The 18,688-nt window shown below is 53.2% G+C and overlaps 1 protein-coding gene across 1 annotated transcript in view; it reads left to right on the top strand.

The window, feature by feature from the left end:
* The first annotated feature begins 3,581 nt into the window (after positions 1 to 3,581).
* LOC121328613 (cAMP-dependent protein kinase type II-alpha regulatory subunit-like) overlaps positions 3,582 to 18,688 on the top strand; it is a 45,492-nt gene continuing 30,385 nt past the window's right edge. Inside the window, 1 exon segment of the mRNA XM_041273453.1 lies at positions 3,582 to 4,996. Coding sequence (XP_041129387.1) covers positions 4,741 to 4,996 — 256 coding nt within the window. The 5' untranslated portion in view covers positions 3,582 to 4,740.

Here is an 18,688-nt window from a genome sequence, read left to right as displayed (position 1 = left end):
CTGCGCTGGGACCGGCTCGGAGGGGAGGCTGCGCTGGGACCGGCTCGGAGGGGAGGCTGCGCTGGGACCGGCTCGGAGGGGAGGCTGCGCTGGGACCGGCTCGGAGGGGAGGCTGCGCTGGGACCGGCTCGGGGGGGAGGCTGCGCTGGGACCGGCTCGGAGGGGAGGCTGCGCTGGGACCGGCTCGGAGGGGAGGCTGCGCTGGGACCGGCTCGGAGGGGAGGCTGCGCTGGGACCGGCTCGGAGGGGAGGCTGCGCTGGGACCGGCTCGGAGGGGAGGCTGCGCTGGGACCGGCTCGGAGGGGAGGCTGCGCTGGGACCGGCTCGGAGGGGAGGCTGCGCTGGGACCGGCTCGGAGGGGAGGCTGCGCTGGGACCGGCTCGGAGGGGAGGCTGCGCTGGGACCGGCTCGGAGGGGAGGCTGCGCTGGGACCGGCTCGGAGGGGAGGCTGCGCTGGGACCGGCTCGGGGGGGAGGCTGCGCTGGGACCGGCTCGGAGGGGAGGCTGCGCTGGGACCGGCTCGGAGGGGAGGCTGCGCTGGGACCGGCTCGGGGGGGAGGCTGCGCTGGGACCGGCTCGGGGGGGAGGCTGCGCTGGGACCGACTCGAGGGGGAGGCTGCGCTGGGACCGACTCGAGGGGGGAGCTTGTATTTAAAGATTTAAAGTTTTTTTGAAAAGGGAATTTTTTAACCACTTTGCAATTCAATAACACTACAAACAACTTACAGAGAAGGAAGAGCAGTCAGCATTTCATTGAATTTTTTGTCCGCGGCTACAACACAATCTGATTAGTTGGTATATTTTCTGTCCACATCTATCTATCCAATTGCAGAGCAGGTTCACAGTGTGCAGGTAGCAAGCTCAGGTGTGTCTTATTAAACTTGTAGTAAAACCAGGAATGGATCAAGCCGCTGTGCAGTGGGAGTCTTATTGCCACCCTTGCTTGTGTACCATGGATCAATCTGACTGTGGTGTCAGGCTCAAGCTACAGTGTCTCTGAACAGCCACTAGAGGGTACCCATCCTGCAGTTATTCAGACCTGTGGGATCACAGAGGTTATAAGACCAGTGTAAAGATATTGCTATATATGGTAATGCTGTTTACATTGACCTAAAAGAACACAAATAGCCTTGGCTTGTGTGTATGTGCTTGAGGCAGTGGAGCCACTAAATCCACAGCAAACGCTGAAGCTCAGGAGGAAACGTTCACACGAGAGGAGGCCACTCGCCCCTTCACTGCTGGTCTGGTTCCCAGCAGCTGATTGCTTTCCTAGGAGGCTGAGGGGGTGTGGATAATGACCCCGGGTCCGCTCCGAGGGGGGTGTGTATAATGATCCCGGGTCCCACTCCAAGGGGGTGTGTATAATGACCCCGGGTCCCACTCCGAGGGGGTGTGTGGATAATGACCCCGGGTCCGCTCCGAGGGGGTGTGTATAATGACCCCGGGTCCGCTCCGAGGGGGTGTGTACAATGACCCCGGGTCCCACTCCGAGGGGGTGTGTATAATGACCCCGGGTCCCGCTCCGAGGGGGTGTGTACAATGACCCCGGGTCCGCTCCGAGGGGGTGTGTACAATGACCCCGGGTCCGCTCCGAGGGGGTGTGTACAATGACCCCGGGTCCCACTCCGAGGGGGTGTGTACAATGACCCCGGGTCCCACTCCGAGGGGGTGTGTACAATGACCCCGGGTCCCACTCCGAGGGGGGGTGTGTACAATGACCCCGGGTCCGCTCCGAGGGGGGGTGTGTATAATGACCCCGGGTCCGCTCCGAGGGGGTGTGTACAATGACCCCGGGTCCCACTCCGAGGGGGGTGTGTACAATGACCCCGGGTCCCACTCCGAGGGGGGTGTGGACAATGACCCCGGGTCCGCTCCGAGGGGGGTGTGTATAATGACCCCGGGTCCCGCTCCGAGGGGGTGTGTATAATGACCCCGGGTCCCGCTCCGAGGGGGTGTGGATAATGACCCCGGGTCCGCTCCGAGGGGGTGTGTACAATGACCCCGGGTCCCGCTCCGAGGGGGTGTGTATAATGACCCCGGGTCCCGCTCCGAGGGGGTGTGTATAATGACCCCGGGTCCGCACCGAGGGGGTGTGTATAATGACCCCGGGTCCCGCTCCGAGGGGGTGTGTATAATGACCCCGGGTCCGCTCCGAGGGGGGGTGTGTATAATGACCCCGGGTCCGCTCCGAGGGGGTGTGTATAATGACCCCGGGTCCGCTCCGAGGGGGGTGTGTATAATGACCCCGGGTCCCTCTCCGAGGGGGTGTTGTATAATGACCCCCACGAACGAGTGGCAGACTATTGTTGAGGTTCTTCCCCATGGTTGAGCTCTTCATCTGCATAGCAATGCGGACACGAGATTTACAAAGCGCTGGTAAAGTGACTCAGAACAGAAGCGAGTGCAAACAGGTCGCAAATCTACACGGAGGTGAAGCTGCAGCCTTTGTTTGATGTAAGATTCCAGTCCCCGGATGCAGCTACCTCTTTGCTCTCATCAGACTGACAGACGAGCTCCACCGGCAGAAAGAAACCCCCAAAGACAACGAGCTCCACCGGCAGTAAGAAACCCCCAAAGACAACGAGCTCCACCGGCAGTAAGAAACCCCCAAAGACAACGAGCTCCACCGGCAGTAAGAAACCCCCAAAGACAACGAGCTCCACCGGCAGTAAGAAACCCCCAAAGACAACGAGCTCCACCGGCAGTAAGAAACCCCCAAAGACAACGAGCTCCACCGGCAGTAAGAAACCCACAAAGACAACGAGCTCCACCGGCAGTAAGAAACCCCCAAAGACTGCTGCCGTTAGTGGAGCGCCGTCGGGGCCGCAGAAAGAGAAGTGCGTTTAGAGAAACACCTGCAGTTACTGGAAGACTCTGCTTTGCTGCTCCTGTTTAGTGCGTGTTTGCGGTTCCCCGCTCCTCTCACAAGTGCAGCGTGTGGAAGTGCAATTCATTACGCTCGTCTGTCAGGACTAACAATAGAAAGGAGATAGCTGTGTTTGAGGAGGCGTGCTCTGCACACAGCGCTCCTTCGTTAAACACGGTCTGCAGTCTCTCTCCGCCCACAAAACTACATTTACTGCATCGACTCTATCTAAAAAACAGCAAGGGATTCAAACCCGGGATTCAAACACGAACATCGCCGTGCTGAGGACGCAGCTGAGTCTTTCGCTGCCGTTTGACTTTGAATTCTGCGAATCTAAATAAAGCCATTAAAAAAACCCGCATTCTTAAATAACCCGAGCCTTCGTTACCGGCCGACTGCACGCTACCTGATTGGCTAATGTTCCCTCTTATCGGTGGAGCGCTTTTAAAACTTTCTTTCTGATTGGCCAACCTCCAACTTCTCCCGCCTCTTTATCAATCTTATTAATCAGAGTGCATGCTGACTGGTCACGCTCTGTGTCACTCCAGCTACTCTTTTTTCAGACGTCTCTCCCGCCTCCCTCGTACCGCGATCCTATTGGTCAGCCGCTGTGTCCCAACCAAACTGTTCCAGAACACCGCCCCCCCTTTCCCTAATATAGGCATCGCCGAGGCGACACGTCACAACGTGCAGTCTGATTGGCTGTTCTTCACGACGCTCGCCCCTCCTCAAATACCCGAGAGGCCACGCCCCCGAATCGTGGAGGCGAGAAAGAGAGAGAGAGAGAGAGAGAAAGAGAGAAGAGAAAAGAAAAGAAAAGAAAAGAAAAGAAGACCAGACCCGACCCGACCCGACCCATAACAATCGATACAAACCGGACCGAATCCCAAAATCGATATCGACTGATTGAAGATCGGTCGCATCTCCTGCTGTGTGACGCGCTTTCGATCGCTCTTTATAATTGCATATCGATTGAATAGAGCAGCGTGGGGGAGCCGCCGGGGCTGTGCTGCTGTTATTAATATTCATATTATTAATATTGTTATTATTGCTTCTTTTCTTTGTTATTCGGGGAAGGCAGGCAGGCAGTTAGCGCGTCGATCCGGTCTCAGCGAGTCTCTCTCTTGCAGGCGCACCGGCCTCCCTCGACAGGGATTGAATGAGACTGGTGTAGCGGAGGGCAGGGCGGCTTATTAGGGAGCAGGCAGTGGGAGAAGCCCGGAGAAAGCGTCTGCTAACGGGGTAGGGCTGAGGCGCAAAGCCCGGCTCGCCTGCTGTTGCTCTTGCCGGCCAGGAGGCAGACAGACCGGGCTGTAGACCCGTACTGCAGCGCGCTTGCAGAGAGAGATCCTGCTTCCAGCAGTAAGGAAGGGGCTGAGCATTACAATACTAATATTAATAATACTAATAATATCAATAATAACAATAAGAGTTTGCGTGTCGTTGTTGGTAATTTGGCCCGTGTTTTTTGGTTAATATTTTTACATGCTGCACAGTTGCTGTGTGGTTTTTAATAAATAAAACAGTGTAATTCAATACCAGGTATAAAAGATTGCATGTATATTATGAGCGCGGGTCTGTGCTCGCCGACTCTCCCAGGATTGTGACCGGACCGTGCTTCATTCACACCGCGACGAGGAGTCCGCTCGCCGCCCCGGCTCCCCGCCCCGGCTCCCCTCTGATCGTACCCTGTGTGGGCTCCAGCAGAGCTCTGTCGTGCTCAGTTTGGAATAGACACTTTCTTTTTTATTTCGTTTGTATTGCTGTTGTCAGTACTACTGGTAGTAGTTTTTTTAAACTCTAGTTTCTGCGGGTGAATTCGTGTTATTAATATCCGTCGTTAGTATTGTAATAGCGAATATCAAGGCGGCGGAATGAGTATCGAAGTCCCGCCCGGGCTGACGGAGCTCTTGCAGGGCTACACGGTGGAGGTGTTGCGGCAGAGGCCTCCGGACCTGGTCGAGTTCGCGATCCAGTATTTCACCCGGATCAGGGAGACCCGCAACCAGGACGGGACCGGGCCCGGCGGCGTGAAGCCGCTGGTCAAGGAGGTGAAGATTTCCGAAGCCGAGCCCATGCAGACCGAGTCGACCGGGGACGATGACGAGGAGGACGATTCCGATTTCGAACGTGAGTACCCGGCTTCTTCTTATAACCGAGTCCGCTGTGTCGCTGCGGGGCCCACCGCTACACAACCGTCATAGACCGTGTGTAATAATACACTGCTGTAAAGCCTTCGCAATGCACAGTCTGGAGATCTGTAAAACAATACGTTAAGAGATTATTCAAAATTGTTCAGGGGTGGAAACGAGACTCCTATTGCATAGCAGTGCCACCCATTCCAGGTTTTACTCGGAGCTTGATTCGCTCCAGGGTGCAGGTAACCAGCTGAGGAGGGTCTTATTAAACTCCTAGTAAACCCAGGATCAAACTGCTATGCAATGGGAGTCTTCTTTCCAACCCTGTTAGTTTATTAATGTTGGTATTTCTAACGTACTCGCATCATAACTTACTCCTGGAAATGTACAAGAAAACAGCGTACCTCCAGTTAGCATGGGCGGGCCTGACTGGTTATATAATGCACTGCAGTGAAGCTGGTATACTCTGCACAGTGTGCTATGTGATTATCATTATTGTAATCTGTGATGTTCTCTGCTATTCCTAATCTACATTAATGATTTAGATACTGGTATAGTAAGCAAACTTGTTAAATTTGCAGACGACACAAAAGTAGGAGGAGTGGCAAACACTGTTGCAGCAGCAAAGGTCATTCAAAATGATCTAGACAAGATTCAGAACTGGGCAGACACATGGCAAATGACATTTAATAGAGAAAAGTGTAAGGTACTGCACGCAGGAAATAAAAATGTACATTATAAATATCATATGGGAGATATTGAAATTGGAGAAGGAATCTATGAAAAAGACCTAGGAGTTTTTGTTGACTCAGAAATGTCTTCATCTAGACAATGTGGGGAAGCTATAAAAAAGGCTAACAAGATGCTCGGATACATTGTGAAAAGTGTTGAATTTAAATCAAGGGAAGTAATGTTAAAACTGTACAATGCACTAGTAAGACCTCATCTTGAATATTGTGTTCAGTTCTGGTCACCTCGCTATAAAAAAGATATTGCTGCTCTAGAAAGAGTGCAAAGAAGAGCGACCAGAATTATCCCGGGCTTAAAAGGCATGTCATATGCAGACAGGCTAAAAGAATTGAATCTGTTCAGTCTTGAACAAAGAAGACTACGTGGCGACCTAATTCAAGCATTCAAAATTCTAAAAGGTATTGACAGTGTCGACCCAAGGGACTTTTTCAGCCTGAAAAAAGAAACAAGGACCAGGGGTCACAAATGGAGATTAGACAAAGGGGCATTCAGAACAGAAAATAGGAGGCACTTTTTTACACAGAGAATCGTGAGGGTCTGGAATCAACTCCCCAGTAATGTTGTTGAAGCTGACACCCTGGGATCCTTCAAGAAGCTGCTTGATGAGATTCTGGGATCCATAAGCTACTAACAACCAAACGAGCAAGATGGGCTGAATGGCCTCCTCTCGTTTGTAAACTTTCTTATGTTAATCAGACTCCCACTGCAGAGCGGTGTGATCCATGCCTGGTTTCACTCCGAGTTTAATGAGACGCTCCAGAGCTTGTTCCCTTCGCACACTGGGTCTGATTGAGCTCTTGGTAAAACCTGGAAGGGGTGAGAGTTCCGTGCAGCAGGAGTGTTATTCCCATGCCTGTGTAATCATTAGCAGACAGTATAATGTGTCTTCAGTTTCAACTCTGACAGCTGTGGGAAGCAGTCTAGTTACTGCCTGGGAGTTTCTTATTGTCTCAGTGTGTTAATATGAGTGCTCTCTGATCCTGCTCTCAGTTAATTGGCAGTTCTGTGTTAATTGCAGTGGGTCTGTGTGCTGCAGCTGCCTGTGTGACTTCAGAACCCACTTCCTCCCTTAGCTATAACTCCCCCAAAGAAAAAAAAACGAGTGCCAGCTTCCGAAACCCCCCCCCCCCCCCATTCTGTGAGTGCAGATAAGCCGATCGCTCCTCTATAGTCTGTGTTTTACCAAACACCAGCCTGTGAAGAATTTCTGTAGGACTGTTTTCATGTGTGTGTCTCGTGATGAAAGCTACAGGCAGTGTGTGTGTGTGTGTGTGTGTGTGTGTGTGTCTCGTGCTGCAGGCTGTGTGTGTGTGTGTCTCGTAAGGAACGCTGCAGGCTGTGTGTGTGTGTGTGTGTGTGTCGTGTGTGTGTGTGTGTGTCTCGTAAGGCACACCACAGAGCACTGTGTGTGAAAGCTGCAGGCTGTGTGCTGTGTGTGTGTGTGTGTCTCGTGTGTGTGTGTGTGTCTCGTGAGGAACGCTGTAGGCTGTGTGTGTGTGTGTGTGTGTGAGGAACGCTGCAGGCTGTGTGTGTGTGTGTGTGTGTGTGTCTCATGCTGTGCTGTGTGTGTGTGTGTGTGTGTGTGTGTGTGTGTGTGTGTCGTAAGTCGCTGCGGCTGTTGCCGACACACACACACACACCACACACCCTGTGTGTCGACGTCCCGACACACACACAGACCGTGATGAAAGGTGCACAACTTTCACGTCCGTCTCACACCACAAGCTGCACTCTGTGTGTGTGACCTCGTGCCACAACCTTGCGACATGGGTGTGTGTGTGTGTGTGTGTGTGTGTGTGTTGTGTGTGTGAAAGCTGCAGGCTGTGTGTGTGTGTGTGTGTCTGTAAGGAACGCTGCAGGCTGTGTGTGTGTGTGTGTGTCTCGTAAGGAACGCTGCAGGCTGTGTGTGTGTGTGTGTGTGTGTCGTGTGTGTGTGTGTGTGTGTCTCGTAAGGAACGCTGCAGGCTGTGTGTGTGTGTGTGTCTCGTGAGGAACGCTGCAGGCTGTGTGTGTGTGTGTGTGTGTGTGTGTCGCAGGGCTGTGTGTGTGTGTGTGTGTGTGTGTGTGTGTGTCTCGTGATGAAAGCTGCAGGCTGTGTGTGTGTCTCGTGAGGAACGCTGCAGGCTGTGTGTGTGTGTGTGTGTGTGTGTGTGTCTCGTGAGGAACGCTGTAGGGTGTGTGTGTGTGTGTGTCTCGTAAGGAACGCTGTAGGCTGTGTGTGTGTGTGTGTGTGTCTCGTGATGAAAGCTGCAGGCTGTGTGTGTGTGTGTGTGTGTGTGTGTGTGTGTGTGTCTCGTGAGGAACGTCTGCAGGCTGTGTGTGTGTGTGTGTGCGTGTCTCGTAAGGAACGCTGCAGGCTGTGTGTGTGTGTGTGTGTGTGTGTGTGTGTGTCTCGTGATGAAAGCTGCAGGCTGTGTGTGTGTGTGTGTCTCGTGAGGAACGCTGCAGGCTGTGTGTGTGTCTCGTGAGGAACGCTGCAGGCTGTGTGTGTGTGTGTGTGAGTGCTGTGTGTGTGTGTGTGTGTGTGTCTCGTGAGGAACGCTGCAGGCTGTGTGTGTGTCTCGTGAGGAACGCTGCAGGCTGTGTGTGTGTCTCGTGAGGAACGCTGTAGGCTGTGTGTGTGTGTGTCTCGTGAGGAACGCTGCAGGCTGTGTGTGTGTGTGTGTGTGTGTGTGTCTCGTGATGAAAGCTGCAGGCTGTGTGTGTGTGTGTGTGTGTGTGTGTCTCGTGAGGAACGCTGCAGGCTGTGTGTGTGTCTCGTGAGGAACGCTGTAGGCTGTGTGTGTGTGTGTCTCGTGAGGAACGCTGCAGGCTGTGTGTGTGTGTGTGTGTCTCGTGAGGAACGCTGCAGGCTGTGTGTGTGTGTGTGTGTGTGTGTCTCGTGATGAAAGAGGCATGTGTGTGTGTGTGTGTGTGTGTGTGTGTCTCGTGATGAAAGCTGCAGGCTGTGTGTGTGTGTGTCTGTGTGTGTGTGTCTCGTAAGGTGTGTGTGTGTGTGTGTGTGTCTCGTAAGGAACGCTGCAGGCTGTGTGTGTGTGTGTGTGTGTGATGAACGCTGCAGGCTGTGTGTGTGTGTGTGTCTCGTAAGGAACGCTGCAGGCTGTGTGTGTGTGTGTGTGTGATGAAGCCCACGCTGCAGGTTTGGTGAGCACACTACTGCAGTGTGCTGTGGGTGTCCACGACAACACTGCAGACGCTGCAGGCTGTGTGTTGTACAACGTCTCGTAATGAACGCTGCAGGCTGTGTGTTGTGTGACACACACACACCAACATGAAGAGCACTCCTTTGCGACGTCCGACGTGAGACACACACACAACGACACACACACTGTGTGCAGGCTGTACTGTGTGTCGTGTTCCTACACACGAACACACACACACAGAGCACTACTAATTGCTGTGTGTGTGTGTGTGTGTGTGTGTGTGTGTGTGTGTGTGTGTGTGAGGAACGCTGCAGGCTGTGTGTGTGTGTGTGTGTGTGTGTGCTGTGTGTGTGTGTGTCTCGTGAGGAACGCTGTGTGTGTGTGTGTGTGTGTGTGTCTGTGTCTCGGAAAGCTGCAAGCTGTGTGTGTGTGTGTGTGTGTGTGTGTCTCGTAAGGAACGCTGCAGGCTGTGTGTGTGTCTCGTGTGTGTGTGCTGCAGGCTGCAGGCTGTGTGTGTGTCTCGTAAGGAACGCTGCAGGCTGTGTGTGTGTGTGTCTCGTAAGGAACGCTGCAGGCTGTGTGTGTGTGTGTGTCTCGTAAGGAACGCTGCAGCTGTGTGTGTGTGTGTGTGTGTCTCGTAAGGAACGCTGCAGGCTGTGTGTGTGTGTGTGTGTCTCGTGATGAAAGCTGCAGGCTGTGTTGTGTGTGTGTGTGCTCTGCAGACGTGTTGTGTCCTCGTAAGGGAACACATGCACACGAGACAGTGTGTGTGTGTGTGCGTCACTCGTAAGGAACGCAACACAGGCTGTGTGTGTGTGTCAGACACGAGTGTGTGTGTGTGCTGCAAGCTGTGTGTGTGTGTGTGTGTGTCTAAGTAACCGCTGACGCTGCAGGGGCTGTGTGTGTGTGTGTGTGTGTGTGTCTCGTAAGGAACGCTGCAGGCTGTGTGTGTGTGTGTCTCGTGAGGAACGCTGTGTGTGTGTGTGTGTGTGTGTGTCTGTGAACGCTGCACTGTGTGTGTGTGTGTGGTGTGTGTGTGTGTGTACAGAGCTCTCGCACTGCGTGTGTGTGTGTGTGTGTGTGTGGAACGCTGCAGGCTGTGTGTGTGTCTCGTGAGGAGCGCTGTGTGTGTGTGTGTGTCTGTGTGAGGAACGCTGCAGGCTGTGTGTGTGTGTGTGTGTGTGTCTCATGAGGAAAGCTGCAGGCTGTGTGTGTGTGTGTGTGTGTGTCTCGTGAGGAACGCTGCAGGGGCTGTGTGTGTGTCTCGTGAGGAACGCTGCAGGCTGTGTGTGTGTGTGTGTGTGTGTGTGTCTCGTGAGGAACGCTGCAGGCTGTGTGTGTGTGTGTGTGTGTCTCGTGATGAAAGCTGCAGGCTGCAGTGTGTGTGTGTGTGTGTGTGTGTGTGTGTGTCTCATGATGAAAGCTGCAGGCTGTGTGTGCAGCTCAAGTCTGTTTGCTGTATCGCAGGGCTGCAAGTACATGATAAGTACAATTTTTTTCGAAACTGATGAAAGTAAACGCGTTTCCGTGCGTGCCGCGCAGCGATAGACTCGCCTTTCATTTCCTGCACGTATAAACTGCAACGTATTTGGGAATGCTGGTAACCTCAGATAACCCATAATACAAAGTGCTCCAATCATGCAATCAGCGATGTGTTGAAATTTGATTAAAAGCGAACAGGAGAGACTGTTTGTAACAGAGCTCTCACACTGCGTCACTGAGAGAGTGTGGTGTTTGTGACGGAGCTCTCACACTGCGTCACTGAGAGAGTGTGGTGTTTGTGACGGAGCTCTCACACTGCGTCACTGAGAGACTGTAGTGTTTGTAACAGAGCTCTCGCACTGCGTCACTGAGAGAGTGTGGTGTTTGTATCAGAGCTCTCGCACTGCGTCACTGAGAGACTGTAGTGTTTGTAACAGAGCTCTCGCACTGCGTCACTGAGAGACTGTAGTGTTTGTATCAGAGCTCTCGCACTGCGTCACTGAGAGAGTGTGGTGTTTGTAACAGAGCTCTCGCACTGCGTCACAGAGAGTGTGGTGTTTGTGACGGAGCTCTCGCACTGTGTCACTGAGAGACTGTAGTGTTTGTAACAGAGCTCTCACACTGCGTCACTGAGAGAGTGTGGTGTTTGTATCAGAGCTCTCGTGCTGCGTCACAGAGAGTGTGGTGTTTGTGACGGAGCTCTCGCACTGTGTCACTGAGAGACTGTAGTGTTTGTAACAGAGCTCTCACACTGCGTCACTGAGAGAGTGTGGTGTTTGTATCAGAGCTCTCGTGCTGCGTCACAGAGAGTGTGGTGTTTGTGACGGAGCTCTCGCGCTGCGTCGCTGAGAGACTGTAGTGTTTGTATCAGAGCTCTCGCACTGCGTCACTGAGAGACTGTAGTGTTTGTAACAGAGCTCTCGCACTGCGTCACTGAGAGACTGTAGTGTTTGTAACAGAGCTCTCACACTGCGTCACAGAGAGTGTGGTGTTTGTGACGGAGCTCTCGCACTGTGTCACTGAGAGACTGTAGTGTTTGTAACAGAGCTCTCACACTGCGTCACTGAGAGAGTGTGGTGTTTGTGACGGAGCTCTCGCACTGCGTCACTGAGAGAGTGTGGTGTTTGTGACGGAGCTCTCGCACTGCGTCACTGAGAGAGTGTGGTGTTTGTGACGGAGCTCTCGCGCTGCGTCGCTGAGAGAGTGTGGTGTTTGTGACGGAGCTCTCGCGCTGCGTCACAGAGAGCGTGGTGTTTGTGACGGAGCTCTCGCGCTGCGTCGCTGAGAGAGCGTGGTGTTTGTGACGGAGCTCTCGCGCTGCGTCGCTGAGAGAGCGTGGTGTTTGTGACGGAGCTCTCGCGCTGCGTCGCTGAGAGAGCGTGGTGTTTGTGACGGAGCTCTCGCGCTGCGTCGCTGAGAGAGCGTGGTGTTTGTGACGGAGCTCTCGCGCTGCGTCGCTGAGAGAGCGTGGTGTTTGTGACGGAGCTCTCGCACTGCGTCACTGAGAGAGTGTGGTGTTTGTGACGGAGCTCTCGCGCTGCGTCGCTGAGAGAGCGTGGTGTTTGTGACGGAGCTCTCGCGCTGCGTCGCTGAGAGAGCGTGGTGTTTGTGACGGAGCTCTCGCGCTGCGTCGCTGAGAGAGCGTGGTGTTTGTGACGGAGCTCTCGCGCTGCGTCGCTGAGAGAGTATAGTGAGTGATCATGAGCTTGCTGCTCAACAAGGAATGGCTCAGTGAACAGGCCTCAGTGAGGTCTCTGTTTGGGTTTGCTCACTGAATCCTGCGTCCTTCAGAAACCTGAGATCCAGGGGATGTGTTGTGGAGGCTGGCTCCTTATGTCTGTATTGTTTTAATTTATGTATTGACATTTCAATGTGAAAGTCTGTGCAGAGCTTCTCATGTTGAGAGGTTCTCCTGTAACTTTGATCAATCGTAGAAATCTTTGTATGAACAAAGACACCAGGTTTATCCACAGTGGAAGGATTGGTTCAGTCTCCATGCCTCAAGCCTTCCCTGCCCTGGACTGGAGGAAGCAGCCTTTCTCTTGGAGGGAGGGAGCAGTTGAGTCTCCCAGCCTCTAGCCTGCCCAGGAGTGGAGGGAGCACCCCTGTCTCAGGAGTTTTTGAAGAGCCATGTTTTTGCTCCCCTCCCTCATCCTGCTCTGTGGTGATTCCCAGTAAGGAGCGTGTGATTGTGTACAGGAGAGAGACTGTTAAGTCACACTGTGTTCCCCTTCATGCAGAGCACCTCTCTGCTAGCCTGGGGAGAGAGCAGGGTTCCACTCAGATTCTCCTTTTCAATTCCCTTTCAATCCATTCCAACACATCCTTCATCAATTGCAATTAGCAGCATTCTGTTCAAATGATCTTCTCACAGTGGCAACAAATGACTGCAATTCCAGTGACTGTCAGGCTATTCAATTGGCTTCAGCTGAAAGCAGCTGAACAATTATTACTAGGTCTCTGAAGATTAATACCCATTCCTTCAAAGGAGATTCACTGTCTCTGTGAATGCGCCAGTCTGTTTGTTGTACAGCGCTGGTGTTTCTGGGAGCCAGCGTGTCTCTGTGAATGCGCCAGTCTGTTTGTTGTACAGCGCTGGCGTTTCTGGGAGCCAGCGTGTCTCTGTGAATGCGCCAGTCTGTTTGTTGTACAGCTCTGGTGTTTCTGGGAGCCAGCGTGTCTCTGTGAATGCGCCAGTCTGTTTGTTGTACAGCGCTGGTGTTTCTGGGAGCCAGCGTGTCTCTGTGAATGTGCCAGTCTGTTTGTTGTACAGCGCTGGTGTTTCTGGGAGCCAGCGTGTCTCTGTGAATGCGCCAGTCTGTTTGTTGTACAGCGCTGGTGTTTCTGGGAGCCAGCGTGTCTCTGTGAATGCGCCAGTCTGTTTGTTGTACAGCGCTGGTGTTTCTGGGAGCCAGCGTGTCTCTGTGAATGCGCCAGTCTGTTTGTTGTACAGCGCTGGTGTTTCTGGGAGCCAGCGTGTCTCTGTGAATGCGCCAGTCTGTTTGTTGTACAGCTCTGGTGTTTCTGGGAGCCAGCGTGTCTCTGTGAATGCGCCAGTCTGTTTGTTGTACAGCTCTGGTGTTTCTGGGAGCCAGCGTGTCTCTTTGAATGCGCCAGTCTGTTTGTTGTACAGCGCTGGTGTTTCTGGGAGCCAGCGTGTCTCTGTGAATGCGCCAGTCTGTTTGTTGTACAGCGCTGGTGTTTCTGGGAGCCAGCGTGTCTCTGTGAATGCGCCAGTCTGTTTGTTGTACAGCGCTGGTGTTTCTGGGAGCCAGCGTGTCTCTGTGAATGCGCCAGTCTGTTTGTTGTACAGCTCTGGTGTTTCTGGGAGCCAGCGTGTCTCTGTGAATGCGCCAGTCTGTTTGTTGTACAGCGCTGGTGTTTCTGGGAGCCAGCGTGTCTCTGTGAATGCGCCAGTCTGTTTGTTGTACAGCTCTGGTGTTTCTGGGAGCCAGCGTGTCTCTGTGAATGCGCCAGTCTGTTTGTTGTACAGCTCTGGTGTTTCTGGGAGCCAGCGTGTCTCTGTGAATGCGCCAGTCTGTTTGTTGTACAGCGCTGGTGTTTCTGGGAGCCAGCGTGTCTCTGTGAATGCGCCAGTCTGTTTGTTGTACAGCGCTGGTGTTTCTGGGAGCCAGCGTGTCTCTGTGAATGCGCCAGTCTGTTTGTTGTACAGCGCTGGTGTTTCTGGGAGCCAGCGTGTCTCTGTGAATGCGCCAGTCTGTTTGTTGTACAGCTCTGGTGTTTCTGGGAGCCAGCGTGTCTCTGTGAATGCGCCAGTCTGTTTGTTGTACAGCGCTGGTGTTTCTGGGAGCCAGCGTGTCTCTGTGAATGCGCCAGTCTGTTTGTTGTACAGCGCTGGCGTTTCTGGGAGCCAGCGTGTCTCTGTGAATGCGCCAGTCTGTTTGTTGTACAGCGCTGGTGTTTCTGGGAGCCAGCGTGTCTCTGTGAATGTGCCAGTCTGTTTGTTGTACAGCGCTGGTGTTTCTGGGAGCCAGCGTGTCTCTGTGAATGCGCCAGTCTGTTTGTTGTACAGCGCTGGTGTTTCTGGGAGCCAGCGTGTCTCTGTGAATGCGCCAGTCTGTTTGTTGTACAGCGCTGGTGTTTCTGGGAGCCAGCGTGTCTCTGTGAATGCGCCAGTCTGTTTGTTGTACAGCTCTGGTGTTTCTGGGAGCCAGCGTGTCTCTGTGAATGCGCCAGTCTGTTTGTTGTACAGCTCTGGTGTTTCTGGGAGCCAGCGTGTCTCTGTGAATGCGCCAGTCTGTTTGTTGTACAGCGCTGGTGTTTCTGGGAGCCAGCGTGTCTCTGTGAATGCGCCAGTCTGTTTGTTGTACAGCGCTGGTGTTTCTGGGAGCCAGCGTGTCTCTGTGAATGCGCCAGTCTGTTTGTTGTACAGCGCTGGTGTTTCTGGGAGCCAGCGTGTCTCTGTGAATGCGCCAGTCTGTTTGTTGTACAGCGCTGGTGTTTCTGGGAGCCAGCGTGTCTCTGTGAATGCGCCAGTCTGTTTGTTGTACAGCGCTGGTGTTTCTGGGAGCCAGCGTGTCTCTGTGAATGTGCCAGTCTGTTTGTTGTACAGCTCTGGTGTTTCTGGGAGCCAGCGTGTCTCTGTGAATGCGCCAGTCTGTTTGTTGTACAGCGCTGGTGTTTCTGGGAGCCAGCGTGTCTCTGTGAATGCGCCAGTCTGTTTGTTGTACAGCGCTGGTGTTTCTGGGAGCCAGCGTGTCTCTGTGAATGCGCCAGTCTGTTTGTTGTACAGCTCTGGTGTTTCTGGGAGCCAGCGTGTCTCTGTGAATGCGCCAGTCTGTTTGTTGTACAGCGCTGGTGTTTCTGGGAGCCAGCGTGTCTCTGTGAATGCGCCAGTCTGTTTGTTGTACAGCGCTGGTGTTTCTGGGAGCCAGCGTGTCTCTGTGAATGCGCCAGTCTGTTTGTTGTACAGCGCTGGCGTTTCTGGGAGCCAGCGTGTCTCTGTGTCTGTTATAATTTAGTGCAGGTTCCTCACGGGTCGCTGGAGACAGGTTTACTATCGCTCTGCTTTATCTCACAGAGCCGGGAATTGGGAGGTGTTCTTCCTCTTAAAGATGCATTGTTAATGGAAAATGTTCCACCCGCATTTTATTAGTTTATTGACTCAAACTTTCCTGGAGCTGTAAACCTGCGCTGAGCGTCACTGTGTTTGCACTGGAGTCCTGTCTTCTCACTCTGCTGTGCCAGGGGTGTGAGGGTAGTGCCAGTGTAGTGGAGTCCCTGTCTTCTCACTCTGCTGTGCCAGGGGTGTGAGGGTAGTACAGTGTAGTGGAGTCCCTGTCCTCTCACTCTGCTGTGCCAGGGGTGTGAGGGTAGTGACAGTGTAGTGGAGTCCCTGTCCTCTCACTCTGTGCCAGGGGTGTGAGGGTAGTGCCAGTGTAGTGGAGTCCCTGTCCTCTCACTCTGTGCCAGGGGTGTGAGGGTAGTACAGTGTAGTGGAGTCCCTGTCCTCTCACTCTGTGCCAGGGGTGTGAGGGTAGTGCCAGTGTAGTGGAGTCCCTGTCCTCTCACTCTGCTGTGCCAGGGGTGTGAGGGTAGTACAGTGTAGTGGAGTCCCTGTCCTCTCACTCTGCTGTGCCAGGGGTGTGAGGGTAGTACAGTGTAGTGGAGTCCCTGTCCTCTCACTCTGTGCCAGGGGTGTGAGGGTAGTGCCAGTGTAGTGGAGTCCCTGTCCTCTCACTCTGCTGTGCCAGGGGTGTGAGGGTAGTGCCAGTGTAGTGGAGTCCCTGTCCTCTCACTCTGTGCCAGGGGTGTGAGGGTAGTGCCAGTGTAGTGGAGTCCCTGTCCTCTCACTCTGCTGTGCCAGGGGTGTGAGGGTAGTGCCAGTGTAGTGGAGTCCCTGTCCTCTCACTCTGCTGTGCCAGGGGTGTGAGGGTAGTACAGTGTAGTGGAGTCCCTGTCCTCTCACTCTGTTCCAGACTTTGGAATGACCTTCCTCAATCTATCAGGGATGCTGAGACTGTTGATGCTTATAAAAAAACAGTTAAAGACACACTTTCACTTTCACTTTCTCACACACACACACAGGACTGAGTTTTGGACCCAGTGTAGAAGGTTGTTGTGCAGTTCTCCAGTCTCGCTCAGAAGCAGACTTGTTCTTTCTAACGTGACCTTGTTAGCGCTCCCTGGCACGAGAGCTTCAGTTTGAAGGACAGCGGCGTTGGCATCGAGGGGTTAACGGCAACAGAGAGACAGCCCTGACCCTGGCTGTGCCGGAACAGATCTTTCCTTTTATGGGACTCCTCTCTCTCTCTTGCTCTTGGGATGAAGTTATGGGTAACGGGTGATTCCAACTTTTTGGAAAATTTGCACCATGTTTTTAACATATGATATTCAAAAACAATTGTGACCCCCCCCGTGATTTGTTACACCTGGGGGGGGCACTGAGACTCAGAGACAGACACGAGAGAGACACAGATCAGTCGAAGAGACAAAAACATCTCTCTCTCACTTACTCTCTCTCTCTCTCTCTCTCTCTCTCTCTCTCTCTCTCTCTCTCTCGCTCTCTCTCTCTCGCTCTCTCTCTCTCTCTCTCTCGCTCTCTCTCTCTGTCTGTCTGTCTGTCTGTCTCATGTCTCTCATGAGAGATGCATTTTCCCTGTGACGTGGATACATTACTAACAAGAGGAGGCTGTTCAGTCCCCAGTAGCTGACTGATCTCAGAACTGTGTCAAGCCTTGCAGGAAGTGACCCCTTTACCCTGTGAAGCTTTGCCTGCAGTCTTTCCCCGAGTCCCTTCATGTTCTGTTGAGACTGCGATGTCCTTTGAGTTCAGAGTCCAGGGTCTCCGCTCCTGTGTGACAGGTCCGAATCACGTCACCCACACACTGGCAACGTGCGTCTTTTTTGGAAAGTTGTTGCCTTTTCTCATGCGTCTGCGACCTGAAATCGCATGGGGGTGGATAATGTTGAAACCAGTTCCTCTCCCTGTATCCGGTCATGTAGAAACCAGTTTGGAGCTGGAATCTGGTTGGGAAGTTTTAGTGGGATTGAGGCGCACACGGGTTCAGAAGCATTGATTGCTCTGAAGCCCGTTGAGTTTGCCATGTGTAAACGATTAGAAAAGCATGTAAACCAGCCTGCTGCACAACTGTGTGGAGCTGCTGCAGGGCATCCTCGCCTCCTGCCATTATTCTCTTAACCAGCAGTTCTGCATGGCCAGCAGTGTGCAAACACACCAGCCCTCCACACCCAGCCCCACACACACCCACTCCCACAGCCTGAGCCCAGAGCCCTTGCCTTTGTGTCTCCGAGGCAAGGAAGCTGCACACACACACACACACACACACACACGTCCTATTGAAACACAGAGGCAGGGAAGCTGCACACACACACACACACGGTCCTATTGAAACACAGAGGCAGGGAAGCTGCACACACACACACACGGTCCTATTGAAACACAGAGTGAGGCAGGGAAGCTGCACACACACACACAGCCCTATTGAAAGAGACAGAGAGAGGCAGGGAAGCTGCACACACACACAGCCCTATTGAAAGAAACAGAGAGAAGCAGAGAAGCTGCACACACACACACACACACACAGCCCTATTGAAAGAGACAGAGACAGGCAGGGAAGCTGCACACACACACAGCCCTATTGAAAGAAACAGAGAGAAGCAGAGAAGGCTCTGCACACACACACACACACACACACAGCCCTATTGAAAGAGACAGAGTGAGGCAGGGAAGCTGCACACACACACAGGCACAGTGTCAGACACACACACACACACACAGTTGCACACACACACACACACGCACAGTGTCAGACACACACACACACAGGAAGTCTCACACTGCCCCATTCTCATTCTCCAGGTTACAATGAAATAGACACTAATCCAGCACTGGAAAAAAACAAGTTGTCATATTTGAAGACTGGAAACATTTTTAACTCGAGTAACAGAAAACTGTGCAGCTTCCCCGTCTCTCTCTGTCTCTTTCAATAGGGCTGTGTGTGTGTGTGTGCAGCTTCCCTGCCTCTCTCTGTCTCTTTCAATAGGGCTGTGTGTGTGTGTGTGTCTGACACTGTGCCTGTGTGTGTCTGACACTGTGCGTGTGTGTGTGTCTGACACTGTGCGTGTGTGTGTGTCTGACACTGTGCGTGTGTGTGTGTGTGTGTGCAGGTGACACGAACACAGTGACACCACAGACTGTGACACGCACCCACACCAGACTGTGACCCGCACAGCACACACACCAGACTGTGTGACACACCACACACAGAGCTGTGACACGCACACACACACACACAGACTGTGACACGCACACACAGACTGTGCAC

Source organism: Polyodon spathula, chromosome 16 (genome assembly GCF_017654505.1).
Source record: "Polyodon spathula isolate WHYD16114869_AA chromosome 16, ASM1765450v1, whole genome shotgun sequence".
In the NCBI taxonomy this organism is placed as follows: Eukaryota; Metazoa; Chordata; class Actinopteri; order Acipenseriformes; family Polyodontidae; genus Polyodon; species Polyodon spathula.
This window is presented reverse-complemented; position numbering and strand designations above follow the sequence as displayed.